Raw genomic sequence first — 21,717 nt, 5'->3', positions numbered from 1 at the left:
TTCATCAGAAAAAGGCACTAGAGCACGTTGAAAACACCAGAAAACAAGATTTTCATCAGAGTGGGTCTTTAGGAAGTATTCTGTCATGTGTGGAATTTAACAAATAGATGAAACTCATTTTTCTAACAGCTTCCACAATAAACTATGGTAAAGAGAAGTCAAACATTTTGGTGGTGATTTAATTTACACTGAAGATTCGTGTCCTTAAAGAGGGTTACTGCGCTGTCAACATCAATGTGATTTAAAGTCAACTGTATTAAAAAAACAAAAACACAAATGAAAGGTTAATTCCCAGTTTTTTTCCATTTATTATTTCAAACTTTTTACCTTACAAGCTCACCATTTAATTACAACATACTAAAACAAAAGTGTGGAAAATAATACAAGCCGCTGGGATTGAAGAAGCAGTGAAATTGATTCTTGCAGGAAGTGAGCGGCAGGCCGACTCAATGTCCATATCTGTGAAAACATGACAAACAGCTTAGCAATGTCTAAAGCAACAACTTTAAAGAAAATCGTACTTTCAGAAATGTAATCAATAAAACTACATGACATCAATCAAACTTACTTCTGAAACTCCCACTCTCTGTTATCAAGGGGACACACTTGTCTGGTTTTCAACCAGCGGGAAATACAATGGAAATGGAATGCATGCTAAAAGAAGACAAACAGGTGAAAAAGAAATTAGAAATGTTAAGGGCTTTAGCTCTAAATGCTCATATTGGTATCCATCATTTCATCTTCCAGAAAACACACAGATAATCTGAGTCTTCCATCAATTTAATTGGAAACTTACATTGCAGACCCCCCAGGCTACTGTGCATTCCTCTGAGGTTGCAGATGCTTGGTTGGCTTGACATTCTATGCCTGATCAAGAAAACATGCAACGTGTCACAGAAATCTAAACTTGTTGGGAGAAGAAGGGCTTGTAGAAGCTTAGAAGTACTCATTCTGCTAAAAGTTTGAAGTCAAAATGAAGACAGGAAGCTATCAGAGAATGCATTAAAGTGAACTCACAGAGATCCATGATGTGGTTTCTACAGATGGCGCAGTTATCCACAACAATGTCCCAGGCCCACAGCGCCACAGCATTCCACTGAGGGGGACAGAACAATCAGATGAGCACATGTTTAATCTATGTTACCCAGGATTATATACACCAGTTAAATGTTTTAGAACGTTCCAACGTTTCCAGACTTTTTTTTAACCATATCTAGCATAATGTCTTGTAATACTTTGAATGGAAAGGATCGAAAGAAATAAGCAACTGGAATTACAAAAAGAAAACAAAATATAGTTGTTAAACATGTCCACTGATCGGAATGTTAAAACATTTTAGGGAAATCAAAAATATTAGCATTTCCTTCCTGCCATTTTTGATAGACATGGCTGATATAAAGAACATGTTCCTGAATTATTTTCTTGTTTTTGGTCATCATGACACTTTTTTTCCCCCCATTTTAAAAATAGTTGACAGGAAAGATTTAGTGCTTCCTTTTACAGTAAAGATAAATATATCAAATTGCACCTGTCAGGTGCACAAATCAGATAAGCACTTTTAAGGGAATATATATATATATATATATATATATATATATATATATATATATATATATATATATATATATATATATATATATATATATATATATATATAAAACTTTATAGCAATAATCTAAAGAAATCGGTTAACATGTGAAATACACGAACAAAAATTTAAAATTAGAGAAAAAGATGATGTGCTGCTAGATCTTGAAACCTCAGCTTTATGCTAAGCTAAATTAGCATCCGAATAGCACAAAAATAAAACAAATATTAAAAGAATTAAGATTATAGCTCTCGTTACCATTTCAAAAACGCTGTTTTTCTGTTACGCTCGACTGAAGGTAATCTTGTAAATATCACAACATGGTCTAAGTTATGACATTATTTAGAAATGCACATTCATTTTCGTTAAGCAAGCTAACTTTATGCTAGGCAACATCGAACATGCTAATAGGAGTCGTTAACCAGCTAGAGGAGGTTAAAACAGACAGGGCTCCTTTGTTCTTCTTTTATATAGCAAACGTGTTTGACCAATCCAGAGTTGACCAGGTAATAAATAAAATCAGACCTTTTTAACTTCGAAGCGTTTCTTGCTTGAGCCACTGTTAGCACCACTCGGTGTGTCAACGTCCATCGCTGCTGCCATCTTGAAACGTCGTCTGTACAAAGCCGTCCGGATGTAGCAACAGTCTCAGTCGGTTAAGTTCATTAACTTAACCGACTGAGACGGGAAAGACGAAATAAAATAACAACCAAAACATGAATTTCATTTAAAAATTAAATAAATTAATTAATAAATAAGCACAACTTTAAAGAAGATAGTAAGTGATTCCATAGACGAGGGTGGAAGAAAAATCTCAGGTCCCACCGAGATTTGAACTCGGATCGCTGGATTCAGAGTCCAGAGTGCTAACCATTACACCATGGAACCATGTTGAAGCCACAGCCAAGAATTATTAAGGTACCATCAAGACACCGATCACACGTTCAATTCGAATATTGTTAGAATTCTATCTACTAAACAGGTTAACTACATTTTTGCAGCTTAACAATTTCTTTAAAAAGAAAAATTTAAAAACAGGAACTTCTTCATTCATCAAAACGGTGAATATAACGGGTTTTAAAAATTATTAGCATCCTGCCGTAAATGATTTAATGCTAAGTTAACTTACAGGCCTACTTTTTGTGTTCCGTGCTATTTATTATTTGAAAATAAAATAATTGACAGACACTTTAATGTTTGACGATTGTTGAGGTGAACAGGGGTTCCATAATATTTTCTATGTTCTTTTAAATATGCATTACAGGGGTTCTATTATATGTTGTATTTTCTTGTTATTATAATGGATTCTATTTTTGCATGTATATTGTACTGCACAAATATGCTTGATTCCTGCCCTCAGTAGCAGATAATATGTGACGAGGTCACCAGTAGGCCTGTTTTTGACTTGCAGTCTCTGCTTTCTTTCTGTACTGGAGTGTTTATGGAGCCATAACAGCTGCAATGCAGACTAGACAGAAACACACCATTCTACTGACGTATTTTGTATGTTTTCATCTTCCCTTACTTAATAATAAAAAACGCCTTTTTGCCTTGAGGACAGAGAGAGCGGACAGCCACAGAGCCTAACAGGTCATGTTTTTCCAACTCTCCGTTTTTGCAAAAGGTTTGAGAATTCATGCAAACTCTTGTGTCTTTTCGTTTCCCCAACTGCACATTTCATTTTTGGACGTCCTGAACCATCCGAATCCGCGAAGGCCGGACAGGAGGCCAACAGGATCAATAAACTTATATATTTTGTGACTTTTAATATTTTTTGAAAAGTTGTATTCTGTTGTTTAGAGTAGCTTTGCCTACAAAATATGAAGATAGTGCACACAACATGTTGTATGAAGCAGTTTTAATAAAAAAACAAAAAAGTTGAACTTTTTCCCAAACAAAACTCTTTGTAAAGAAACCACCAAAACATGATTCATTTTATTATAATGCCATCTTGTTCATGGTCTTTTTTGGAGTCCCAGATTTTTTTTGTAACCTTTTCTTAGATGATTTGCTTAGTTTCGACTTCGCAGGTCTAGTTTTCACTTTGGGGGGCTTCAAAGAACCTGGTTTGGTTATTGTAGAAAGTTTCGGCTCCCTGCTGCCCTCCTGCTTAATGGAGGCGTTTTCTGAGCAGGATGCGAAGACATTAATGTCTCTGACTTGCTGACCTCTGAGGTCAGGAGGGTTACCGCAAGTCGCTGTAACTTCAAATCTCACACTCTCCATCCACCTGAAACACAAAGATAGTACACAAAAACACAAAAAAAGTTATGTGAGCTTACTGACCGTACAATGTTACATTTGTGGGCTCTGATAATTGTTGAAAACTCCCCTTTTCTGATTCCAGCACCCTGGTAAGGACCCTCACTGACCTGCGTAGGGGCAGCAAAGCACAGTCGCACAGCAGAGGGTTGTCTCGCAGGTCCACCCCTTCCAGGCCTGTAAGTGGTCTCAGGTCAGGCAGCTCCTTCAGCTGGTTTCCCCTCACAGTCAGATGTCTAAGAGCTGAGCCCAGGTCCTGCAATGCATCTTCAGACATCTGGAAAAATTCAAAATACCAACCAATCACACAGTCTAAAATGAACTAATTGGAAAAATTAAAGATTGAATCAAATACTCCATTTGGATGAAAGAGGATCTTGGAGAACTAGAATCTCCTACCTTTTCCATTCCCATATGATCCATATAAAGCCTTTTCAGACTTTGGGATATGGGCTGGAATGCCTTTCGTCCAACCCTCAAAATAGGATTTTGAGATAAGCTGAGCTCCTCCAAGTTTGGGGTTTTGGTTAGAGCGGAAGTCGGCACCTCAGTCAGCCGGTTGGAATCCAGGTAAAGACATCCAATGGAAGCAGAGGTGAGAGCACCTCTGGCCATCACATTTGTGCTGTTATTACTCAAGGACAGTTCAGTGGGAGTTACAGAAGATAGCAAACCGGAAGGCTCTAGTTTGGAAATATTGTTACGCTCCAGGTGTAACACAAACAAATTTGGTAAAAGAGAGAGAGCTGTTAGGAGACACAGAAGCAGAATGTCAGTCAGTTCTCTTTATCTGTAGTAACAAAATACTTAAAGTGAGCTCACACTGACCGGATCCAGGGAACTGTGTCAGCTGGTTCCCTTCCAGGTGGAGATAGGTGAGATTTTGGATTCCAGCAAAGATCTTTGGATCCAACAATGTGAGGTTGTTGTCAGAGAGATACAAATAAAGCAGGCTGTTCATTCCCTGGAAGGCACCACCTTCAATTTCATGGATTCCACACGACTCTAAGTGAAGAGAAACTAATTTCCCAGTGCCTGGAAAGCTGAGGGCTGGAAGGTAGTGGAAGTGGTTTCCACGGAGTTCAAGGAGCTGCGTCTTTGCTGGGAAGCCTCTGGGAACTTTGGTGTGACCCTGGCCTTCACATGTAGCATGATGTGTTTCAATCTATGAGTCAAATATAAAAAAAGAAAAAACGTATTTGTAAAATGATTAAACTGTCAAGAGGTTATTCTGAGAAAAAAAAAACAACTTACATCACATTTACAGTTAGAAGGACATTTGACTCTCTGCTTGGGCTTGGCTGTGGCTGTGATGTTTCCTTTGTTTTCCTCCTTATTCTGCTCCTCCTCTTCCTCCTTCTCACCCAGGCTTTGACTCCCACCATGACAGCGTAGATCCGAAGAGGTCACTTCCTGCAGCAGCTCCTCAGACAGATGTGGGGGTTCAGTGCAGGCGCCCAGCAGCTTCACACCTTTGGCGGTCGCCCACTCTTTGAGAGGCTTTAAGTAACAGTTACAGTAGATTGGGTTGCCTGGAAGAAGAATTGTTTTTCAACTGTTTGCTGAATTTTAATAACATCTTTCTGATCACTCAGACCAAAAAAAAACAAATAAAAAACACTTTCATATTTTATATAGTACTAAACTAATAAAATACTACTGAAAACTAAACTAAACTCAGTTTATAGTAACTTTAGAGAAGGACTCATTTTCACCCTTTATTACAGGAAAATTGTATTGTATTAAAGATAATCACCAATTATTCATTTCAAATTTTTCACACTTTCTGTTTCAAAAATCTATTGGCATCGAGCTCTAAAGCACATGTGTCAAACTCAAGGCCTGGGGGCCAAATGTTATTTTATGTGAAGAACATAAAAGTTTTTCATTTCTTAAACTACTTTTTTTTTAGTTGATTACATATTATTTATGTGTACCTGCTGTAATTATTCAATCTTTGCAGGTCTGTATGCAGACAAATTGTCATCAAACCATCAGTTGGATGCAAGTCTGTGTGCAGCCTTTTTTTGTAAAATGTAACACGTGTAATACATGTTCTTTCTAGCTCAGTTTTAAGTTATTTTTCTTAAATTCACTTGGAAAGTTTGATCCTTCAATAATGGAGTTATGTGGGCTTTGATAAGCGGACAAAATTTAAAAGGATTTATGCCAGAGTAACAAGCAAACATATTTTCTATGCAACTGTAATTGTCACTTTAAAATGTTAAAATAGATCAATAATGAGTTATTTAACATTAAGGAGTAGTTACATTTATTTTTCATCACATGTATAAATAATATTTGAGGACAGCCGCTACGCTGATGTGGCCCTTGATGAAAACGAGTTTGACATCCCTGCTCTAAAGCATCTCTTTGTGTTTACAGTTCTGTTCATAAATAGAAATACGCAGATCATCAGGTGTTGTAAAGAAAGGGGTGGGATCATTCAAGATTTCTCTTCAACCCACTCCTTTTCAAGCACACTGTCTTGTTTTATCCGTCTATTTTAAACTCTTGTGTTTACTTTCATTTTAGTTTGAAATAAAGAAAATTGAATCGAAAAAATATTGTTAGCTTTAACGTGGGCAGAATAAGCAAAACAATATAAGCACCTTAAAATACAAGATAAAAAAAAACGTAGAAAAATAACAAAACGATCACAATATCATGTTAAAATATCATTACACTTTATATTGAAGAATTTGCTTTTTTTTTTGCTTTTCTAATGTTTTATAATCTGTAACTGAGTTTCAACATGCATAAATGAAGGTTAAATGATGGTGATTGTGATGGTCTGGGATGTCACTGTTGCATCTGTGAAAACCATTTTTTGTTTTTTTTACATAAAGTCCTTTTTAACAATGATGCTATATTGATTAAAAACTTCTTAGCACTCTTGTTATGTGTTAAAGGAAGCATTTTTGTACCAGTTAGGTTTAGGATGTCTAACTTTTCGGGACCAGAGAGGGGCTCCATGTAACGAAGCTGGTTGAGGCTAAGGTCCACATGGGAAAGGAAGGGGGCTTTGGAGAAAGCCTGCTCAGATAAATCCTGAAGGGACATGTGACGGAGAAGGAGGTGTCTGAGTTTCCTCATGGTGACAGCCTCTTCACCGAGGTAGGTCATGGTGTTGTAGCTCATATCCAGATGTGTGACTTCAGTGAGTCTGCAAAGAAAAAGTAAACTAAGGGCTTTTGTTTTTCTCTTTCTTTACAATTCAAAATCTGAGAATGTTCTTCTGAAGATTTCCATAACTTAAGTCCTAAAAGAGATTACGTTTACATATTTTTCAAAATCGTTGACATTTTGTTATTTTAAAAGGAGAATTCTGGCATAATTTCTCAAAGAAAATATGCCAGAATCTGCTTGTCCAACCTCATCATGGCTTGTGTGGGAAAGAACTGCAACTCGTTGTGATCCAGGCTGAGCCGGCTGAGAGTGTACAGACCAGCAAATGCTTCAGGAGCCAGGTTGTTCAGGGAGTTGTGGCCCATCCGAAGCAATTTGATGCTTTGCAAGCCCTGTCAGAGGGTTCGCATCACGTTAGCAGGATGCATGCGCTCATGCATTTTTGCAAATGTTGCATGGTTACCTGGAAGACCAAGTTGGGGATGTAAACCAGCTGGTTGTGGTTCAGAGCCAGCATGTTGAGGTGGCCAAGCTGTGAGAAAGCTCCAGGTTGGATCTCCTCTATACGGTTATGGTCCAGATGCAGCTCCTTTAGGGATGAGAGGCCATCAAAGGACTCCTGGAGAGATTAGGATTAGTCAGTTCTAAACCAAGAAATAAAAAGGTCTATGTTTTGGGATCTTACCTGGTAAAGAAAGTCAATTTTGTTGTAGGCCAGGTTGAGGAAGACCAGTCGGCCAAGAGCATGGAAGGCGCCCTCCTTTACCTTGATAACATTGCAGCGCTGCAGGTTGAGATGGGTGAGGTATGGTGTGTGCAGAAAAGCCCCCCTTGGTAAAATTTGGAGGTTGTTATTTCTCAGATCGAGTTTCACCGTGATCTAAAAAGAAGAAAAAAATCAAGGTCAAGCAGATCATTGATTAATAGAGGAGTGACGATTCATTTTAACAAGATTTGAGTCGTTTCATAATTTGTGGTTATTGACACGATTCATAGTTAATATTGGTTCATTTTGAATGATCTGATTAACTGACCTAAAACTGATCCAGGACATCTTTAGCCAAAAAATCAGAGATAAATACCTGGGTACTGAACAGTGCAGGTAAAGTTTTCCGGATTTCTTGTATTTCTTGCAAGAACATTAAGTGTAAATGAAATATGTGCACAAACAAACAAGAACGGGTAAACAAGAATTATTGCCCAATCCATTCACGTTTTAGTTTCATGTTGGTTTTCCACATGAAAATAATAAAACCGGGATATTATTATAATTCTACTACACTGGATTGTCACATTTTTGCAAAATTGTTTCCACAGATTGGACACATTGAGCATTTTCTTCTGCCATCATGTGTGTTGTCCGCTGTGATGCACTTGATCATTTTTATGCTATAGTAAAATAAACCTACCATGTCTCAATCCAAATGGTATTTTCCAAAATCGGTTATAGATTGATTTATTTCATTTTGAAATGGTAATGGTTTAGGTCAATTTGCTTCCCTGAGACAGACCAATCTGGTTGGACCAAAGGAATATATAAATTGATTACATAGTTAGGTTAATAAACCAATACACTCCTATTGACCAAGGATCTGAAGTTGGTTTGAGCTTTTAGCAGGAAGGCAGTATGAAGAAAATGTGGAGATTCATACGAACAAGTAAAAATCCAAAAACAGCAGCAACAAATGATTTGAGTTCCTCACCTCATCTGCAGACGGGATCTCAGTGAGCTTTTTACCAACACAGACCACTGAAAGTTTGGTGTTGTCACAGCTGCAGTCTTTAGGACATTTTCCAGTTTTAACGGGTGAACTGAGAGTTAAAAGGAGTAGGAGCGCCACAGCAGAAAGGAGCAGCATCTGAGGGGTAAACATGTGGAAAAAAAATAATGAAGGGAAAAACAATCCGTTTACAGAATGCTGAATATTTTTTTAAATTCTCCAATGTAAAATAGTTAAAAGAATCACAATTTAAATCAGTTTACCTTCAGCAGTTTGTCCTACTTGGAGAGCTTCCCAAGTAAAAAAAAAAAACAAAACATCTTCTCATCCAGGTCATCTTCTTCTAGGGGACATTCCCACTCCAGCAGGTCAAACAACAAGGCTCTGGTAAATTCTTTGGAGGTGACCTCTGATCCTAGCCTGCCCTGCTAATTTTCACAGTGGCTGAACATTTCCAGACATATGGCTAGAAAATTAAAAAAAACATTCATAGCAAAAAAATGCATTAACTTTTGGCATTATCAACCTTTTTATTTTAAAATTTGCTATGTTTATTAACCTGCTCCCATGGAAAATTTGATTTTTATAAATTGTGGCCTAGTGAAAAAAACAAAAAACAACTACTGGCTGGCTCTAAAGAAACTTTAAACCACCAACCCCATAACATCAGAATGGGCCAACAAAATAAAAGTTTGAATGTAAATGGGTTTTTGAATTTAAGCATAAACTTACTTCTGATTCAAAAGTAAAGTATAATAAGCACAAAACATTGAGAATACACAGTTAAGACAAAAATTCATACAACAAATAAATGTTTATTTTTTTATCACAATTAAGCCCAAAACACAGCAACTATTGTCATGAAAGGCAGTAAATATGCATCAATATTACAATTTGACCATCTTTCAGAGCTGATATATATTTGTTTCAATATAAAACAATAATAAATGCAAAGAAAAAAAACAAATGCCACAGGAGAATTTAACTTTTGATCTTTTTCAGTTTGATGTCACTAACTGGGAGGTTTAAAAGGAGAGGCAGGTGATTGTCAGTCCTGTAGGAGCGTATTTCACTTCAAACAGTGCGTTCAAGTCCAAAGAGCCTGAGTAGTGCCTCATTATGGAAGTGGAGCTGCTTTCCAAAGGTCCAGAAGTGATAAAAGATCAGTCCGTGAGTGAGAATGCCCCTCAGCATTGAGATCCGATTCTCTGCAGTGTTGACTGGAGGACATTTTTAGCACTTCCACATGACTCCAAGCTCTTACTGCTCCTGTGGATGAACAAAGGTTTTCCACGCTTTTAAACATGTCTTTTACTTTTCAAATGACCTGTTTAACCTAAATATTTGGGTCACCAGAAGAGTGTCTACCATCACCACGGATGATAAAGCATTTCGTCTACTTTGTACCTGTAAGCTGAACAGCTCACTCAGGACGTCCTTACCGGGACATGAAGGCCTTCAGGACGGCCACGCTCTCTTTGGGGAAATAGTCTTGGCGAACTGCGTGCTCTATGGCGTGGAGGTGACCGGGAACCACCAGCACAGGCTTCACTTTGTCCTCACTCTGAGCACCGCAGGCAGTAGAAGTAGTAAAAAAAAAAAAGAGGTGCTGAATTTTCTGACATTAAACTTTTACAATCTTCATCCAAGCAGAACTTACCTTAATGAGGCCGAGTAGCACCAACAATGCTGAAACAAAGTTGTAGCCTTGGAAGGAAGTGTCGTTGAAAGCTTTACTTAGAAGAGCATCTGTAGAGAGAACACACCATCTACTTAAGGATGTTTAAAGACAGAAACAGAAACTCTGGACAGCTCAATAGAAAAAAAGAAAAATGCTTTTAAAATATATCTGATTTGTAAAAACTGATATGTGTAAAATAAACTTAAAAAAAACATGACAGTGAGAAATACACTTACCGGTATGTGAATTTAACCCTACAAAATAATGAAATTCTGCCCTTAAATACAAATTCAAGACACTTGACTGATCAGTGATACAAGATACTCATCACATCTTGAGTTCTATGCGTCCCCCTGAACCGGCTGAGATGACCTTGGTTTTATGTAGCATGCTTTCCCCAAAGGATGCTCAGCACATCTGATGTCATTAGACTTTGGTCAGTGATAAGACAGAGTAGACTTACCAAGACCCTCAGAGGGCAACAGTTGATTTGAGCTCTTATAAGATTATTATAACAGTAAGCAGTGGATGCAGTTTATTTTTAGCAAATAAAAACACAGGAGTGAAGATTGTAGTTAAATGTCCTTAGATTTGCCACAAAGCGTGTTTCCTTAAACTGGGTGGTGTTTTAATGGGGGTCTGCTGAGGAAAAACAGCGAGTCTGTGCGTCTCCAGTTATACTTTGGTGTACTGACAGCACACTGTGGGGGAGAAATGGGCTTCACATAGGGTTGTGCCGATGGACGATATCATCGTCCATCGTGATGGGTGACTGACATCCCGATGGAGAGACCACCATCGTGATGCCACGCCCCCGCCACGTTGCGCGTCGACACCATAAGCCGCGGTTACATGTACAAAATATCCTGATGGGATCAATGGTCGGATTAGAATCCAACCGTGTACATGGGCCCAGAAAAATGTTTTCAGAATATAAAAACGTTCACTAAGGTCACAATTTCGGTCGGAATAAATCATTCGCACACGCGCAGTATTCGCACATGCGCAGTTTGAAAACCGGAAGAGGATACAACTTCCGCCGAGCGGCTTTTTTTCCAAACTTTATTGAAGGTAACAATTCAATACAAAACGATAACAGCGCCGAGCGGCTATATACATTGACATGTCAGCTCGGTAAAATACGAGACGATCTTCTAAACGTGCTTTTAATAATGTTACGGTTATTATGAAACACCTGTTCGCTCATCATTTGAATTTTAATCCGTGTGGTCAGTGCTTTTTCTGAACGTAGCCAGGATTAGCAGTATGCTAACACACGGGCTAACAACATTAGCTTTGGAGCTGCGGGACGGATCGCAGTCTTAAATCTCCCACACATACCGCTCATGTACCCCCCCCCCCCTTCCCATCAAACATAAAGCTGTAAATCCGCCCTCCGCCGGTCCACTTCGCTAGTTAAGTGCGGGAGCGGACTACTTCTTTTCTATTTTGCTTGTTACTTTTTCTGTTAAAGTCACTTCCCTCAGTTTATACTGGATCATCGCAGATTAACCATTAGTTGGGAAATAAAATGAAAAAAGCAAAAAAACGAATAGCAGTTATATAAGAACGAAAAATGTAAAAATACCCCCCCCCCCCCCGACGATGTCATCGTCCATCCCGATGGTTGACAGCAAACATCGTCAACGGCCAAATTAGGGGACATCGCCCAACCCTGGCTTCACATATAAAATCTAACACGTAAATGTGCAACGGGTGACATTTTTTCAACCAGTTGAACAGATTATAAATTACCCCCCCCCCCCCACACACACACACGCACTTGTGTGTTTCTGTTTGTAATGAAGAGTGAATTTCAGAGGACTGTTGACGGAAAGCAGCAAAAAGCTAGATGTGGAAACTGCTCACACTAGACAGGCTGAAACTGCAGCTTATAAAATTATTAAGATTTTTATACAAATTATTGATGTTTTAAGGCTGCATATGGTAATTATTAGACAAAACAGAAGCAGCATGATTTGGCCCTTTTAACGAACAGTAAATATTCCGATAACTCTGGGAAACAAAGAGGAAAAAGCTCACCGATGGTGTCCAAAACTGCTCTCTTTACATCATTATTCTCCTCTTTGTACACGGATGCGATCTTAAGGAAGGCTTCTGCGGTTTTTCTGCCGTCTGTTGTGTCCACCTGTTCAAAGCGAGAGTTTGAGCCCCTTTCAGACAGGCAGCAGAGGAATGAGCATCTGTTTGTATGGAGATCTAGTGCAGACGTTGTGCCAACCTCCTGCTGGACCAGCAAAGCTCTCTTGGCCCCCAGTTTGAGCAGTTTGTCAGGGGAGGGAAAAGTGAGGAAGGAGGAGACGTCTGGTGGTCGGGGGGCAGACACAGGAGTGGACATCTGTGCAGGAGAGCAAAACAACGTCACGCAACAAAAAATGTAAGAAAACTGGGAATATTTTGTCTAACTTAACTTAATGTGTTCATCACATAAAGATTTACTATTTTTTTAATATATTGACCTTGTTTACTTGGCTTTTCTCTTCCTCCTCTTCTTCCTCTTCCTCTTCTAGCTCCTCCTCGTCAATGTCTTCCTCTTCATCCTCATCCTCATCATCGTCATCCTCATCGTCTTCATCCTCATCGTCGTCATCCTCTGGGTCACCTTCATCATCACTGAAAAGAATACACATTTATGAACTTTGGGAGTAAAGTCAATTCTGTGATGAAGCCACAACGGAGCGGCAGAATTAATTCCCTCTGATCCCCACAGAATAAAAACAGGGACAGCTGCTCCAATCACACCAAACTAAGCCATTCTGTTGGCAAAAACTCTACAACACAGTGAAGGATAGGCATTTTGTGTGAACAGACATTCCTTTTTATTTCTATCCACAAACAAATGTGGGTGTGGCCAAAAGTAAGGAAGTGCTCATAAGCAAAATTTCAAAACTATTTGTGTCAATGGAGCAAAAACAAACTATTTACACAAACTAAAAAACTATTTTGAATATCAAAAATAAAATGTCCATCAGATAAACATTACACTGACTCACCTGAAATGAAAGTTTCACATCACAGTTTACAAAGTTTATTCCTTAATGACTCACAAAAATAGAAAAATCTGTGTCGTTTTCTGGGAGTTAGTTTCTGCAACGACAGGTGTTCATTAGAAATTCACCTCTGAGTTGTGGGCGGGATCGTTAGCGCTGAGCAACCCCGCCCCCCTTCCCGCTGCTGAGAGCTCTTCATTTACATGCTCCCGCTACCTTATAGCCCCTCACACAACCAACCTAACATTAGCGCTGCAACAAAAATGGGGACCAATATTGGAGCTATCCAATCGTACAGTTTTGAGCCAGATGCCAGCTCAGACGAGGAAAATATTAATGGACCTATTTGTCAACAAGTGGATGCATCAGAATGGAGCGGAGCAGGGAACTTGTAGCCCGACCAGTGCATTTTCTATGTAACAACTACAACCTTTTTTTAAAATCATTTTTACATCTGCTCCTGATTCCTAATGATTTGGATAAAGAAATAATCAGGAATGCAATCTGAAGCTTCATTTTCTTTATATATTATGCCCCGGGGCAACATTCTTCAAGACCGCAGTATTGTTAAGATCGGACCTCAACGGTTCTGCCATCGGTACTGGAGAATTCGCTTTTTTTTGTGTCCCACAAGATATAAACTAGAGCTTTGACGGTGTGGGATTTTTGATTACCGCGCTGATGAAGCAGCATCACGCATCAAGCAGCGACATCCCCCCCCCCCCCCCCCCAAAAAAAAAAAAAAAAAACTTGAGTTTTTTTCTTTGAATGTGTTTATTATAGTTCAAATCCCACACCATATGCAGAACTTTCAAAAAAAAAAAAAGAGGAACGTGCGGCTTTCTGCAATCTACTTGCATACTCCACCATGTTGCTCTATGCAACTGTATTTTATTTTAGAGTGATCAGTTTATTTTATTTGTTTTACATTTACATCATGACAGCAATATGTCAAAACATTGCCGTCATTTTTTTTAAATAACTTTTTTTTTCTTGTATTTTACTTTTCAAATTGGAAAAATGTATAAAGTAAGATGTTTTGTTAAAAAAACAATGTTGTTGCATAATGAAGGAAATAAAACACTTTATGTTCTTAATTTGTTTTTGTTTTTTTTACATCCTCAAAAATTATCGATAATAGTATCGTTAAAATACCGGATCGATAAGCAGTATCAATAAGAGTAGTAGTACTGTTAAAACCTTAACGATACCATTCGTAATTATATATGAAAAATGAAAAACAAGAACATGTTAAAAACAGGATTTTCATGAGTTTGTTTTTGGGTTAGAAATTCTTCTGCTTCCGGAAAGGATCTTCCCAAATGTTGTCAAAAACAAAACAGTTGTCATTGACCTCTGGTCCGCTTATTAACATGTCTGTCTGGGGTTTTTTGTGGTGTCATTATTTTTGTCAAACAAGCCTTTTGTGTTGCAAAACATTCTAGTAAAGAACTGACCGCATGAGCCAACATGTCTCGGCTGCCTGGGCTGACAGACAGGCCAGAGTTTGTTTTGTTCTGGAAGCCAGTTTGGCAGCATGTGTGAAGAACAGAATAGAAAGAGGATCTGTACAATATTAAGCAATTACCATTACTGTGTCTAATATGAATGCAAACAGTGTTTTGTTCATAATATTTGTTAATTGCAGCTCAACACTCAAACAAAGTCAACATTACCTCAGCGAGCCGAGAAGTTGTCCCATATTCATGCCTTCCATGACCTCTTTCAGGGCTTTACAGCCGTCCTCTCCCAGACAGTTTCCTTTAAAGTGAAAAGTATCTTACTGCTCCACAACACATCAACACACTTCCTAAAACCGAAAATAAGAGGGAAATCGGTGCAGCGGCTGTGAAGACTCGTACCATTGAGATCCAGCCTCTGCAGCTGCTCCTTGTCTTTAACGGCGTGGGCCAAAGCCAGAGCTGCTTCCTCTGTGATCTCACCAAAGGACAGATTCAGCTCCTGGTACAAAGAAGAAATTCATTTGGAACAGAAGCTCAAACGAGTCTTCAGTGAATAATATAAAAGCAATGGTAGCATCTTAGATGGATGTGTTGAGCAGCACCTGAAGCTTCACCCATAACTGCTCATGTAAAAAATGAAAAGCTTTATTTATTAGATTAGATCACATTAAAAGAGCTTGATGACCTTTTAAAATAAGCCTTGTTGTAGAAATAAAAAGGAATTGCGTAGACTGGATGACAAAGCGTTCAAAAAAAGTTGAATAAAAGGTGCAACAAATAAGCAGTGTGACCGTGATGTCTGGTTAAGAGAACCACTTTTTGCTTAGCATATTAATGAAATTAAAGACTCACTTCCATAAAAATTGTGTATTTGGTGTTTTAACATGTTCTTGGGGCATTTTTCTGCTGATGAAGGATGTATATTTAGAAAATAAAGCTCAAAATATCATCTCTGAGTTTTTCTTAATTGAAATCGTTGTGAATCAGGAGCAGATTAGGTTGTATTATAGTAGTTGTGTAGAAATACAATGGGGTGGCCACAAGCTCCCTGCTCTGCTTAAACAGAGAGCTCTTGGCAATTGGAGGGGGGGGCGGGGTTGCTCCGCACCAACGGTCTCACCCACAACTCAGATGTACATTTCTGATGAACTACTGCTGCTCTGCAGAAACTATCCTTGAAAACGACAGGTTGTCTTATTTTGCCTAAAAACAGTGCTGTCATCATTCAAAGACCACCGGAAACGATTTTACAACAGATCAAAAGAGGATTGGAGAGGAACTGGATGTCAACACTGGATGACAAACTAATGTGTTTGAAATTGGTTCTCACTGACTCTGATGATCTTCAGCTGCACTCTGAAACCCCTTGATTGTTTAATTCCAGGAGCTGAGTGTTCGGTATAACCCTACAGTGGATTTGAACCCACAACCTCCAAGATTCTCTTACTACCCAGTACTCAGTGCACTTTATAACGCCTTCATCCTTTTGTCGGGATGTCCGAATCTACAACTCCAAAATCAAGTGTTGGAGAAATTTCCCAGAAGTCTTTGTGAAAAACTAGTGTGCATCCACGCTCACTAGTTTGGCAAATATACTGAACCCGCCGAGTCACCAGCGGGGGGCGGAGTCACCTGTCAAAATTCCCCTGGTGACAACTCTGATGAAGACGGAGCGTCTCTGTCAAATAAATCGCGTGTCTGATAACTAAAGAACTAAGAAGTGATTAGTACTATAGACACTATAAACATTTCACATTCATTTAAAAATGTTTTGGTTTTTCTAAACTTCCATAAGTGACTGAAACACTACAACGTCTGCAGACAGCGACAGCTTTAGTGTGTTCAAAGCTGAAAGAGTCTCACCATCAGGGCCGGCAGCCCTTCAGTTACAGCTTCTGCGATGGCTTTAGCGCCTGCCGGTCGGACCAGACAGTCTCCAAAGTTGATCACCTGGATGCTATGGAGATGTTTCAAGGCCTACAAAAACAGAACAAGATTATTGCAGTGTGTTAGATTGTGCATTATTTGGACAACATTAATCAAAAATTAATGAACAGTAAAAAAAAAAACTTTTTTTATTACTTAGTCCCATATTCCAAGGATAAAAATTATTATAATCCGATCTTTTTAAGATCAAAACCGAACTATCTACGTTTATTTAGGTACTGGTGGCAACAAACGTTCACCTTCAACCCCGGATAATTAAAAAATACTAAACAATCTGTACCTGAGCCATGGCGAGAGCTCCTTTCTCTGTAAAGGTGTTGTCATTGAGGTTGAGGATTCGAAGTTGTGGGTTCTGCTGCATGGCTGAGGCCAGAGCTGTCACACCCGGGTGATTGATGCCATTCTGGGGCATGTGGACTTCCTCCAACGTGCCAATCAACTGAGAACACAAAACATCCAAACATGAACTTTTAAATAACATTGGTAATAAAACTCCCAAAAGTTTCAGAACTATATAATAATAATAACTATATTTCACCTGTACTACAAGGGGAAAATGTTAAAACAATAAAGCAAATACTCAGTACTTTGGTGCTTTTTTAAGTTGCTTCATTTAGCAGGGTTAAGTTTTACTGCCAAAATTCTTAATTGATTCCACTTTGACCAACAATTTTACAATTCAATTTCCGGTTCAACATGAGTTTTTGTGGTCATTTTTTCATTCTAAAATAACTGTAGTTTGATTCTAAAAACTGCAAGTAACAAGCTATTTAAACTTAAAAAAAAGGCTGAACTGTCAAAGTCTGAAATTTAAGTTAGAAAATTATAATTAAAAAATGGGATTTTTTGTGTTCTGGTAGGTTTGGCAGCAGTTTGGATGTAAACAGTATAAGTGCTTGTTTGAATCTCACAGGTAAACTAAAACATACCTGGAAGGCTTGGGCGAGGGCGGCGGCTCCATCGTTCTCCAGGCGATTTCTTCCCGCAACAAACACCTTCAGGCTGAGGGGGGTCTTCTCTGCACTGGATTTTTGATGACAATGCATCAACGAAGCTGCCAAAATCTACGGAAACCATTGAGAGGATATGAACATGTTTGTTTTATGTGTCTGTTTTTCCTGCTGTCACTTCATCCCTATGAGGTAAAGAATTGATTTCTTCTTGTCTACCTTGCCACCTCCAATGCCCATGCCGCAGTTGTTGAGGCGCAACTCCTGTAATGTGTAACAGGAGGTGCTCTTAAGCAACTTTTCAATTCCTTTTACACCATCCGGTCCAAATGCGTTATCGCTGAGGTCTAGAACGGTCAGCCTGGCTCCAGCCAGCATCAGAGCATCGCCCAGAGAATTCTATAACACACAGAGAGGCATCAAAACTTCTATGTAAGGAAAACAGTCACGATTTGATCATGAGCGATGTGAAAAAAGCTGTTTACCAAAGCAGGAGGAATCTCAGAACGCACACGACCAGTAAACATGTCACTCCAATAACAGCACTGCAAGTTAAAAACAAAACATGTTAAAAAATAAGACAGAATATTTGCAAAAATGACAGAAAATGTGCAACCAGGTTATATCCTCTGTTTACTCTACATCCTGACAGGTCCATTTGGGTCACATAGCCACATGAGTGGAGTCAAATGGCGCACTTAGACAACCAGAATTGTAAAGTAATATATAAGCTGCAGTGATTGTCCTTCAGTTGGATGCGAAGGGAAAGCTGAGTGACAGACTGGGTCTGCTGTTGAACTGAGGGCCAAGAGCAGCTGAGAAAATAGACCGGTGATCAGGTTTGGGCTGAATCGAAGGTAAGCCTTTGAAAAAGTTGAACTAGGAGATTGTAAATCTCCTATTTGGCTCAAAGGAAACACATATTTTATCATGATGGAGAATGTACTCGTTTTTTATCTTAAATGGAACCATCGACAGTAAATAAGAACTGGACTGAGCAACCCCTCCCACCTGGCGTTCCAAATAGAAAGTATCTGCTGGTCCCAAAAAAGCCAAAATCTCATAGACTTCTATAGAGAAATAAACAGCTATTACTCAGTCATTATGTACATCGGAATAACCATTCTTGCTCTGATACCTTTTTCTAACATCCTATTTTTTTTGTCATTATATTTTTGTTGTAGGGCACGTTATTTAAGTTATTAACTGACCGATCAGATGCCTCAATAAAAGTCGGTGGCCTTGCATCAAATGTTCGAAGTGCTTGATTGACACTTCAGCAAGCATACTTTCAGTGGAAGGGGCGTGGCTTTCTAACATGGTAACGACTGACTGGAGAGAGCGGTGCCATAGAAATGTGAATGGACCAATCCCGGCTTACTGGAGATGTCTGGTTCCAACATGGCGAAGGATATATCGCGGAAAAATCGCGACTGAATTTACTTAATTTGGCTGGAACTGGCAGCCAGTCATATTCTATGTGTGACGTCACACACCAGAGATCAGTCCAGTTATATTATACAGTCAGTGGCTGGAACTTTTTTGTTTGATTTAAACAGGTTCATAATGAAATTTGAATTCAACTAGTAAACATTGTAGCAGTTTATCGTTTCTTGTGTGATTAAATTCTAATGTTATCACTCACAGAGTATGGGACGATCATCACTGAAAGTCTCTTAGAATGAACAACCAGCTCCAGTTTGATCTCATCATTATTACTAGCTTCTCCCTTTCAGCCTCCTGTAGCAAATTCAGCTGCTTCATTATTGAGAACAGAATATAATATAAAACACAAACACTCATCCAGTCACATCTCTTTCTGCATGACTGCAGTATTCCGTCTTTAGGATCTGGAATTGATGTTCAGAGGAAGACCGGTGCAGCAGGTCTTACAGTGCTTTTAACCCAAAATGTCATAGTGGAAAATGTGACCCAAAAAAATGATCCTCCATGAACCACATTTACTCAATTGGATTTCAAAGGAACACCTTTGAATATATCTGTGCCAAAAGGATCTGATTATCTTGTACCATCAAGTAGTCAGCTGACCCACACTGTTTATGTGGATGCAAGTTCATTTACTTATTTAAATTGAATTGACAATGCCTTTTACACCATAGCTTATCTATTAGTTTAGTTTATCTATAACTAAACTTAAAGATGCTACCCTAAACCATAGAAAAACAAAAGCAAAAAATGACCTTCAGTTCATTCTTGGTCTCGAGAGCTTTGGCGATGGCTTGTGCAGCTTCAACGCCAACAGTGTTTCCCTCCAGCCTCAGAGCTTCTAAACCCTCAAAGTCCTGGATGTTCTTCACAATCTCCTCCACTGCAAAAGAAACAAACGGACGAGACCAGAAGAAACTCATGTGTTTTGCTGATAGAAACTGTGGATTTCTCCTTATTAAAAGATAAATTAACTTAATTACCTGACTTGGCATCATCCAGTTTCCTTCCCTGACCTTTGTAACTCAGCTCTCCATCCACGACCCCAGTCTTGGCCAATGAAGCGGCCAACTCTGCAACCACATCTGTCGCCATCGGGACACCTGATGACCATACAGAGTAATAAACCTGCTGGGTTAAAACACTTCAGATTTTTCAGAGCATTGTAGCCTCAAATTTATGGGCATCCATCCGTACTGAAAATGTTTATGTGTGGAACCCCATACAAATATACCTGGATAAAACATAGGACGTGATGGGCACCATTAATTTTGTTGTGCTCCTTGTATGATGACAAATAAACAAGTATTCTGTTCTGCTTTGTTCTATTCTATTCTATACCTGAGAAAATTAAAGTAAACTGCACTAACTACACTTAAGGGTGTATTTTATTATAAAGATAAATGATTATAAAGATAAATGATTTATCATTATAAAATGTTTAGCTTATGTACAAACACGATTACATACCTAAAAATCTCAGCGAGTCTACCTAGTTCCCTCTAAAAATTTACTTTGAAAACTTAAAAAAAATTAAGTTAGACATAACAAAAATTAATCAAAACATCAGGAAAGAGAAGTACTAATTTCGTGTACGGTTTCCCCATTGAAAACCGCATACGGTTAGCCGACTGTTGCTAGCTCGATGCTAACACACCGGCGCGTGCCGCCGACATGCGTGTTGTCAACCGTTAACTCAGGGCCAATTTCCAAAAAAACTATTTTACCAATTTAAGATCAGACCTTTCCCCTGTATCTATCATTACAAAAATACAAAATGAAACTTACAGGTAGTTAACCATTCTGACTGTGTAAAGTTAACGTGGTTGTACAGATCGGCCTATTTTTTTGAATAATGAATTCGTGCCCATTATTGGCCATTGTTATTAGTCCGATAATCGATGTGTTCTCGTCAACACTTTCAATCTTTGAATGGTTCAACGTTTAGATGAGTCCAGTTTTTCACTACAAAGCAACAAGATCATTACCACAACAATGCTGTGATGATTGAATCCAATCCAGGAACAGCCAGGCTTCCACTTGCACTGCTGTTCTAAACAGAATACAGGAAACTACTCCTAACGACTACAGAGCAAGGGTACACGGGACTTGTAGTTGGACCTGACTACTACGGTGCGTTCAATGACTCTAAGTACAACAAAAACTTCAGCTTAAACGGTAAAATAGGTTATGATACAAAATTATGTAAAAACTACCCACATCACAAGTGCATTGCTCTGTATTGCAAATTATGCAATGTAGAAACGTTGGTAATAAGTTTAACATTTCGATCTTCTAACATAAACATAACTAATCCCATAGTTCCATTCTTAAATAACTAAATAAAATAGCGAGTGAGCTGGTTACTGTCTTCCGCCCATTCAAATTGTATGTATGTGTGTCTTACATATTTCTTTAAAGTAGAACTAATAAGATGACATATTTCTGAGAACGTGGCGCGCTTGTTTTGTTTGTTGTTTCGAGATTTCTGCCAGCAGAGGGCGTCCCCTTCCGCTGTG

The 21,717-nt window shown here is 38.7% G+C and overlaps 3 protein-coding genes, 1 long non-coding RNA gene and 1 other non-coding gene across 11 annotated transcripts; 1 reads left to right on the top strand and 4 right to left on the bottom strand.

The window, feature by feature from the left end:
* Nucleotides 1–284: 284 nt before the first annotated feature.
* Nucleotides 285–2,432, bottom strand: rbx1 (ring-box 1, E3 ubiquitin protein ligase). Its single transcript, XM_004071774.5, has 5 exons — nt 2,114–2,432; nt 1,018–1,096; nt 797–867; nt 569–654; nt 285–459 (listed from the first exon to the last, which is right to left on the bottom strand). The coding sequence occupies exons 1-5, from the start codon at nt 2,189–2,191 to the stop codon at nt 447–449; spliced, it is 327 nt and encodes a 108-aa protein (XP_004071822.1). The 5' UTR covers nt 2,192–2,432; the 3' UTR covers nt 285–446.
* Nucleotides 2,366–5,351, top strand: LOC110015512 (uncharacterized). 2 transcript variants are annotated; one of them, XR_002290725.3, is made up of 3 exons: nt 2,366–2,506; nt 3,936–4,029; nt 5,219–5,351. It is a non-coding gene; the product is annotated as an uncharacterized LOC110015512 (long non-coding RNA). The 2 variants fall into 2 exon arrangements; XR_013657711.1 differs by lacking the exon at nt 2,366–2,506 and adding an exon at nt 2,512–2,649.
* Nucleotides 2,405–2,476, bottom strand: trnaq-cug (transfer RNA glutamine (anticodon CUG)). The gene has a single exon. It is a non-coding gene; the product is annotated as a tRNA-Gln (tRNA).
* Nucleotides 3,432–8,820, bottom strand: chadla (chondroadherin-like a). 2 transcript variants are annotated; one of them, XM_078951374.1, is made up of 9 exons: nt 7,665–8,820; nt 7,443–7,598; nt 7,226–7,371; nt 6,778–7,016; nt 5,105–5,382; nt 4,679–5,015; nt 4,250–4,596; nt 3,961–4,127; nt 3,432–3,818 (listed from the first exon to the last, which is right to left on the bottom strand). In XM_078951374.1, the coding sequence occupies exons 2-9, from the start codon at nt 7,494–7,496 to the stop codon at nt 3,527–3,529; spliced, it is 1,860 nt and encodes a 619-aa protein (XP_078807500.1). In that variant the 5' UTR covers nt 7,497–7,598; nt 7,665–8,820; the 3' UTR covers nt 3,432–3,526. The 2 variants fall into 2 exon arrangements, with proteins under 2 accessions (XP_078807500.1, XP_023813517.1); XM_023957749.2 differs by lacking the exon at nt 7,665–8,820 and having other exon boundaries at nt 7,443–7,618.
* Nucleotides 8,821–9,495: 675 nt separating this feature from the next.
* Nucleotides 9,496–21,714, bottom strand: rangap1a (RAN GTPase activating protein 1a). 5 transcript variants are annotated; one of them, XM_078951377.1, is made up of 17 exons: nt 21,606–21,714; nt 20,182–20,301; nt 19,954–20,081; nt 18,238–18,297; nt 17,972–18,151; nt 17,732–17,866; nt 17,083–17,241; nt 16,719–16,832; nt 15,255–15,354; nt 15,069–15,153; nt 14,850–14,909; nt 12,862–13,015; nt 12,624–12,740; nt 12,425–12,530; nt 10,361–10,449; nt 10,143–10,264; nt 9,496–9,969 (listed from the first exon to the last, which is right to left on the bottom strand). In XM_078951377.1, the coding sequence occupies exons 2-17, from the start codon at nt 20,291–20,293 to the stop codon at nt 9,888–9,890; spliced, it is 1,803 nt and encodes a 600-aa protein (XP_078807503.1). In that variant the 5' UTR covers nt 20,294–20,301; nt 21,606–21,714; the 3' UTR covers nt 9,496–9,887. The 5 variants fall into 5 exon arrangements, with proteins under 5 accessions (XP_078807503.1, XP_078807501.1, XP_078807502.1 ...); XM_078951375.1 differs by lacking the exon at nt 21,606–21,714 and adding an exon at nt 21,187–21,326; XM_078951376.1 differs by lacking the exon at nt 21,606–21,714 and adding an exon at nt 20,669–20,869.
* Between the last annotated feature and the right edge of the window lie 3 nt (nt 21,715–21,717).

The sequence above is a fragment of the Oryzias latipes genome, chromosome 8, assembly GCF_053564925.1.
Source record: "Oryzias latipes strain Hd-rR chromosome 8, Olatipes_Hd-rR_3.1".
Classification (NCBI taxonomy): domain Eukaryota; kingdom Metazoa; phylum Chordata; class Actinopteri; order Beloniformes; family Adrianichthyidae; genus Oryzias; species Oryzias latipes.
The sequence above is the reverse complement of the archived record's forward strand: the minus strand, read 5'-3'. Positions and strand labels throughout refer to the sequence as shown.

What these genes read in the sequence shown, in the direction of transcription:
- rbx1 (XM_004071774.5), bottom strand. Translation starts at nt 2,191, where the DNA reads ATGGCAGCAGCGATGGACGTTGACACACCGAGTGGTGCTAACAGTGGC. An exon ending in AAACCACATCATGGATCTCT is followed by an intron (nt 868 to 1,017) that starts GTGAGTTCACTT and finishes TTTCTTGATCAG; the next exon opens with GCATAGAATGTCAAGCCAAC. An exon ending in TAGCCTGGGGGGTCTGCAAT is followed by an intron (nt 655 to 796) that starts GTAAGTTTCCAA and finishes GTCTTCTTTTAG; the next exon opens with CATGCATTCCATTTCCATTG.
- chadla (XM_078951374.1), bottom strand. Translation starts at nt 7,496, where the DNA reads ATGCTGGCTCTGAACCACAACCAGCTGGTTTACATCCCCAACTTGGTC. An exon ending in AGACATCCTAAACCTAACTG is followed by an intron (nt 5,383 to 6,777) that starts GTACAAAAATGC and finishes TTCTTCTTCCAG; the next exon opens with GCAACCCAATCTACTGTAAC. An exon ending in GACACAGTTCCCTGGATCCG is followed by an intron (nt 4,597 to 4,678) that starts GTCAGTGTGAGC and finishes GTCTCCTAACAG; the next exon opens with CTCTCTCTCTTTTACCAAAT.
- rangap1a (XM_078951377.1), bottom strand. Translation starts at nt 20,293, where the DNA reads ATGGCGACAGATGTGGTTGCAGAGTTGGCCGCTTCATTGGCCAAGACT. An exon ending in ACTGGATGATGCCAAGTCAG is followed by an intron (nt 20,082 to 20,181) that starts GTAATTAAGTTA and finishes TTTCTTTTGCAG; the next exon opens with TGGAGGAGATTGTGAAGAAC. An exon ending in AGCAGTTTTGGACACCATCG is followed by an intron (nt 10,450 to 12,424) that starts GTGAGCTTTTTC and finishes TTCTCTCTACAG; the next exon opens with ATGCTCTTCTAAGTAAAGCT.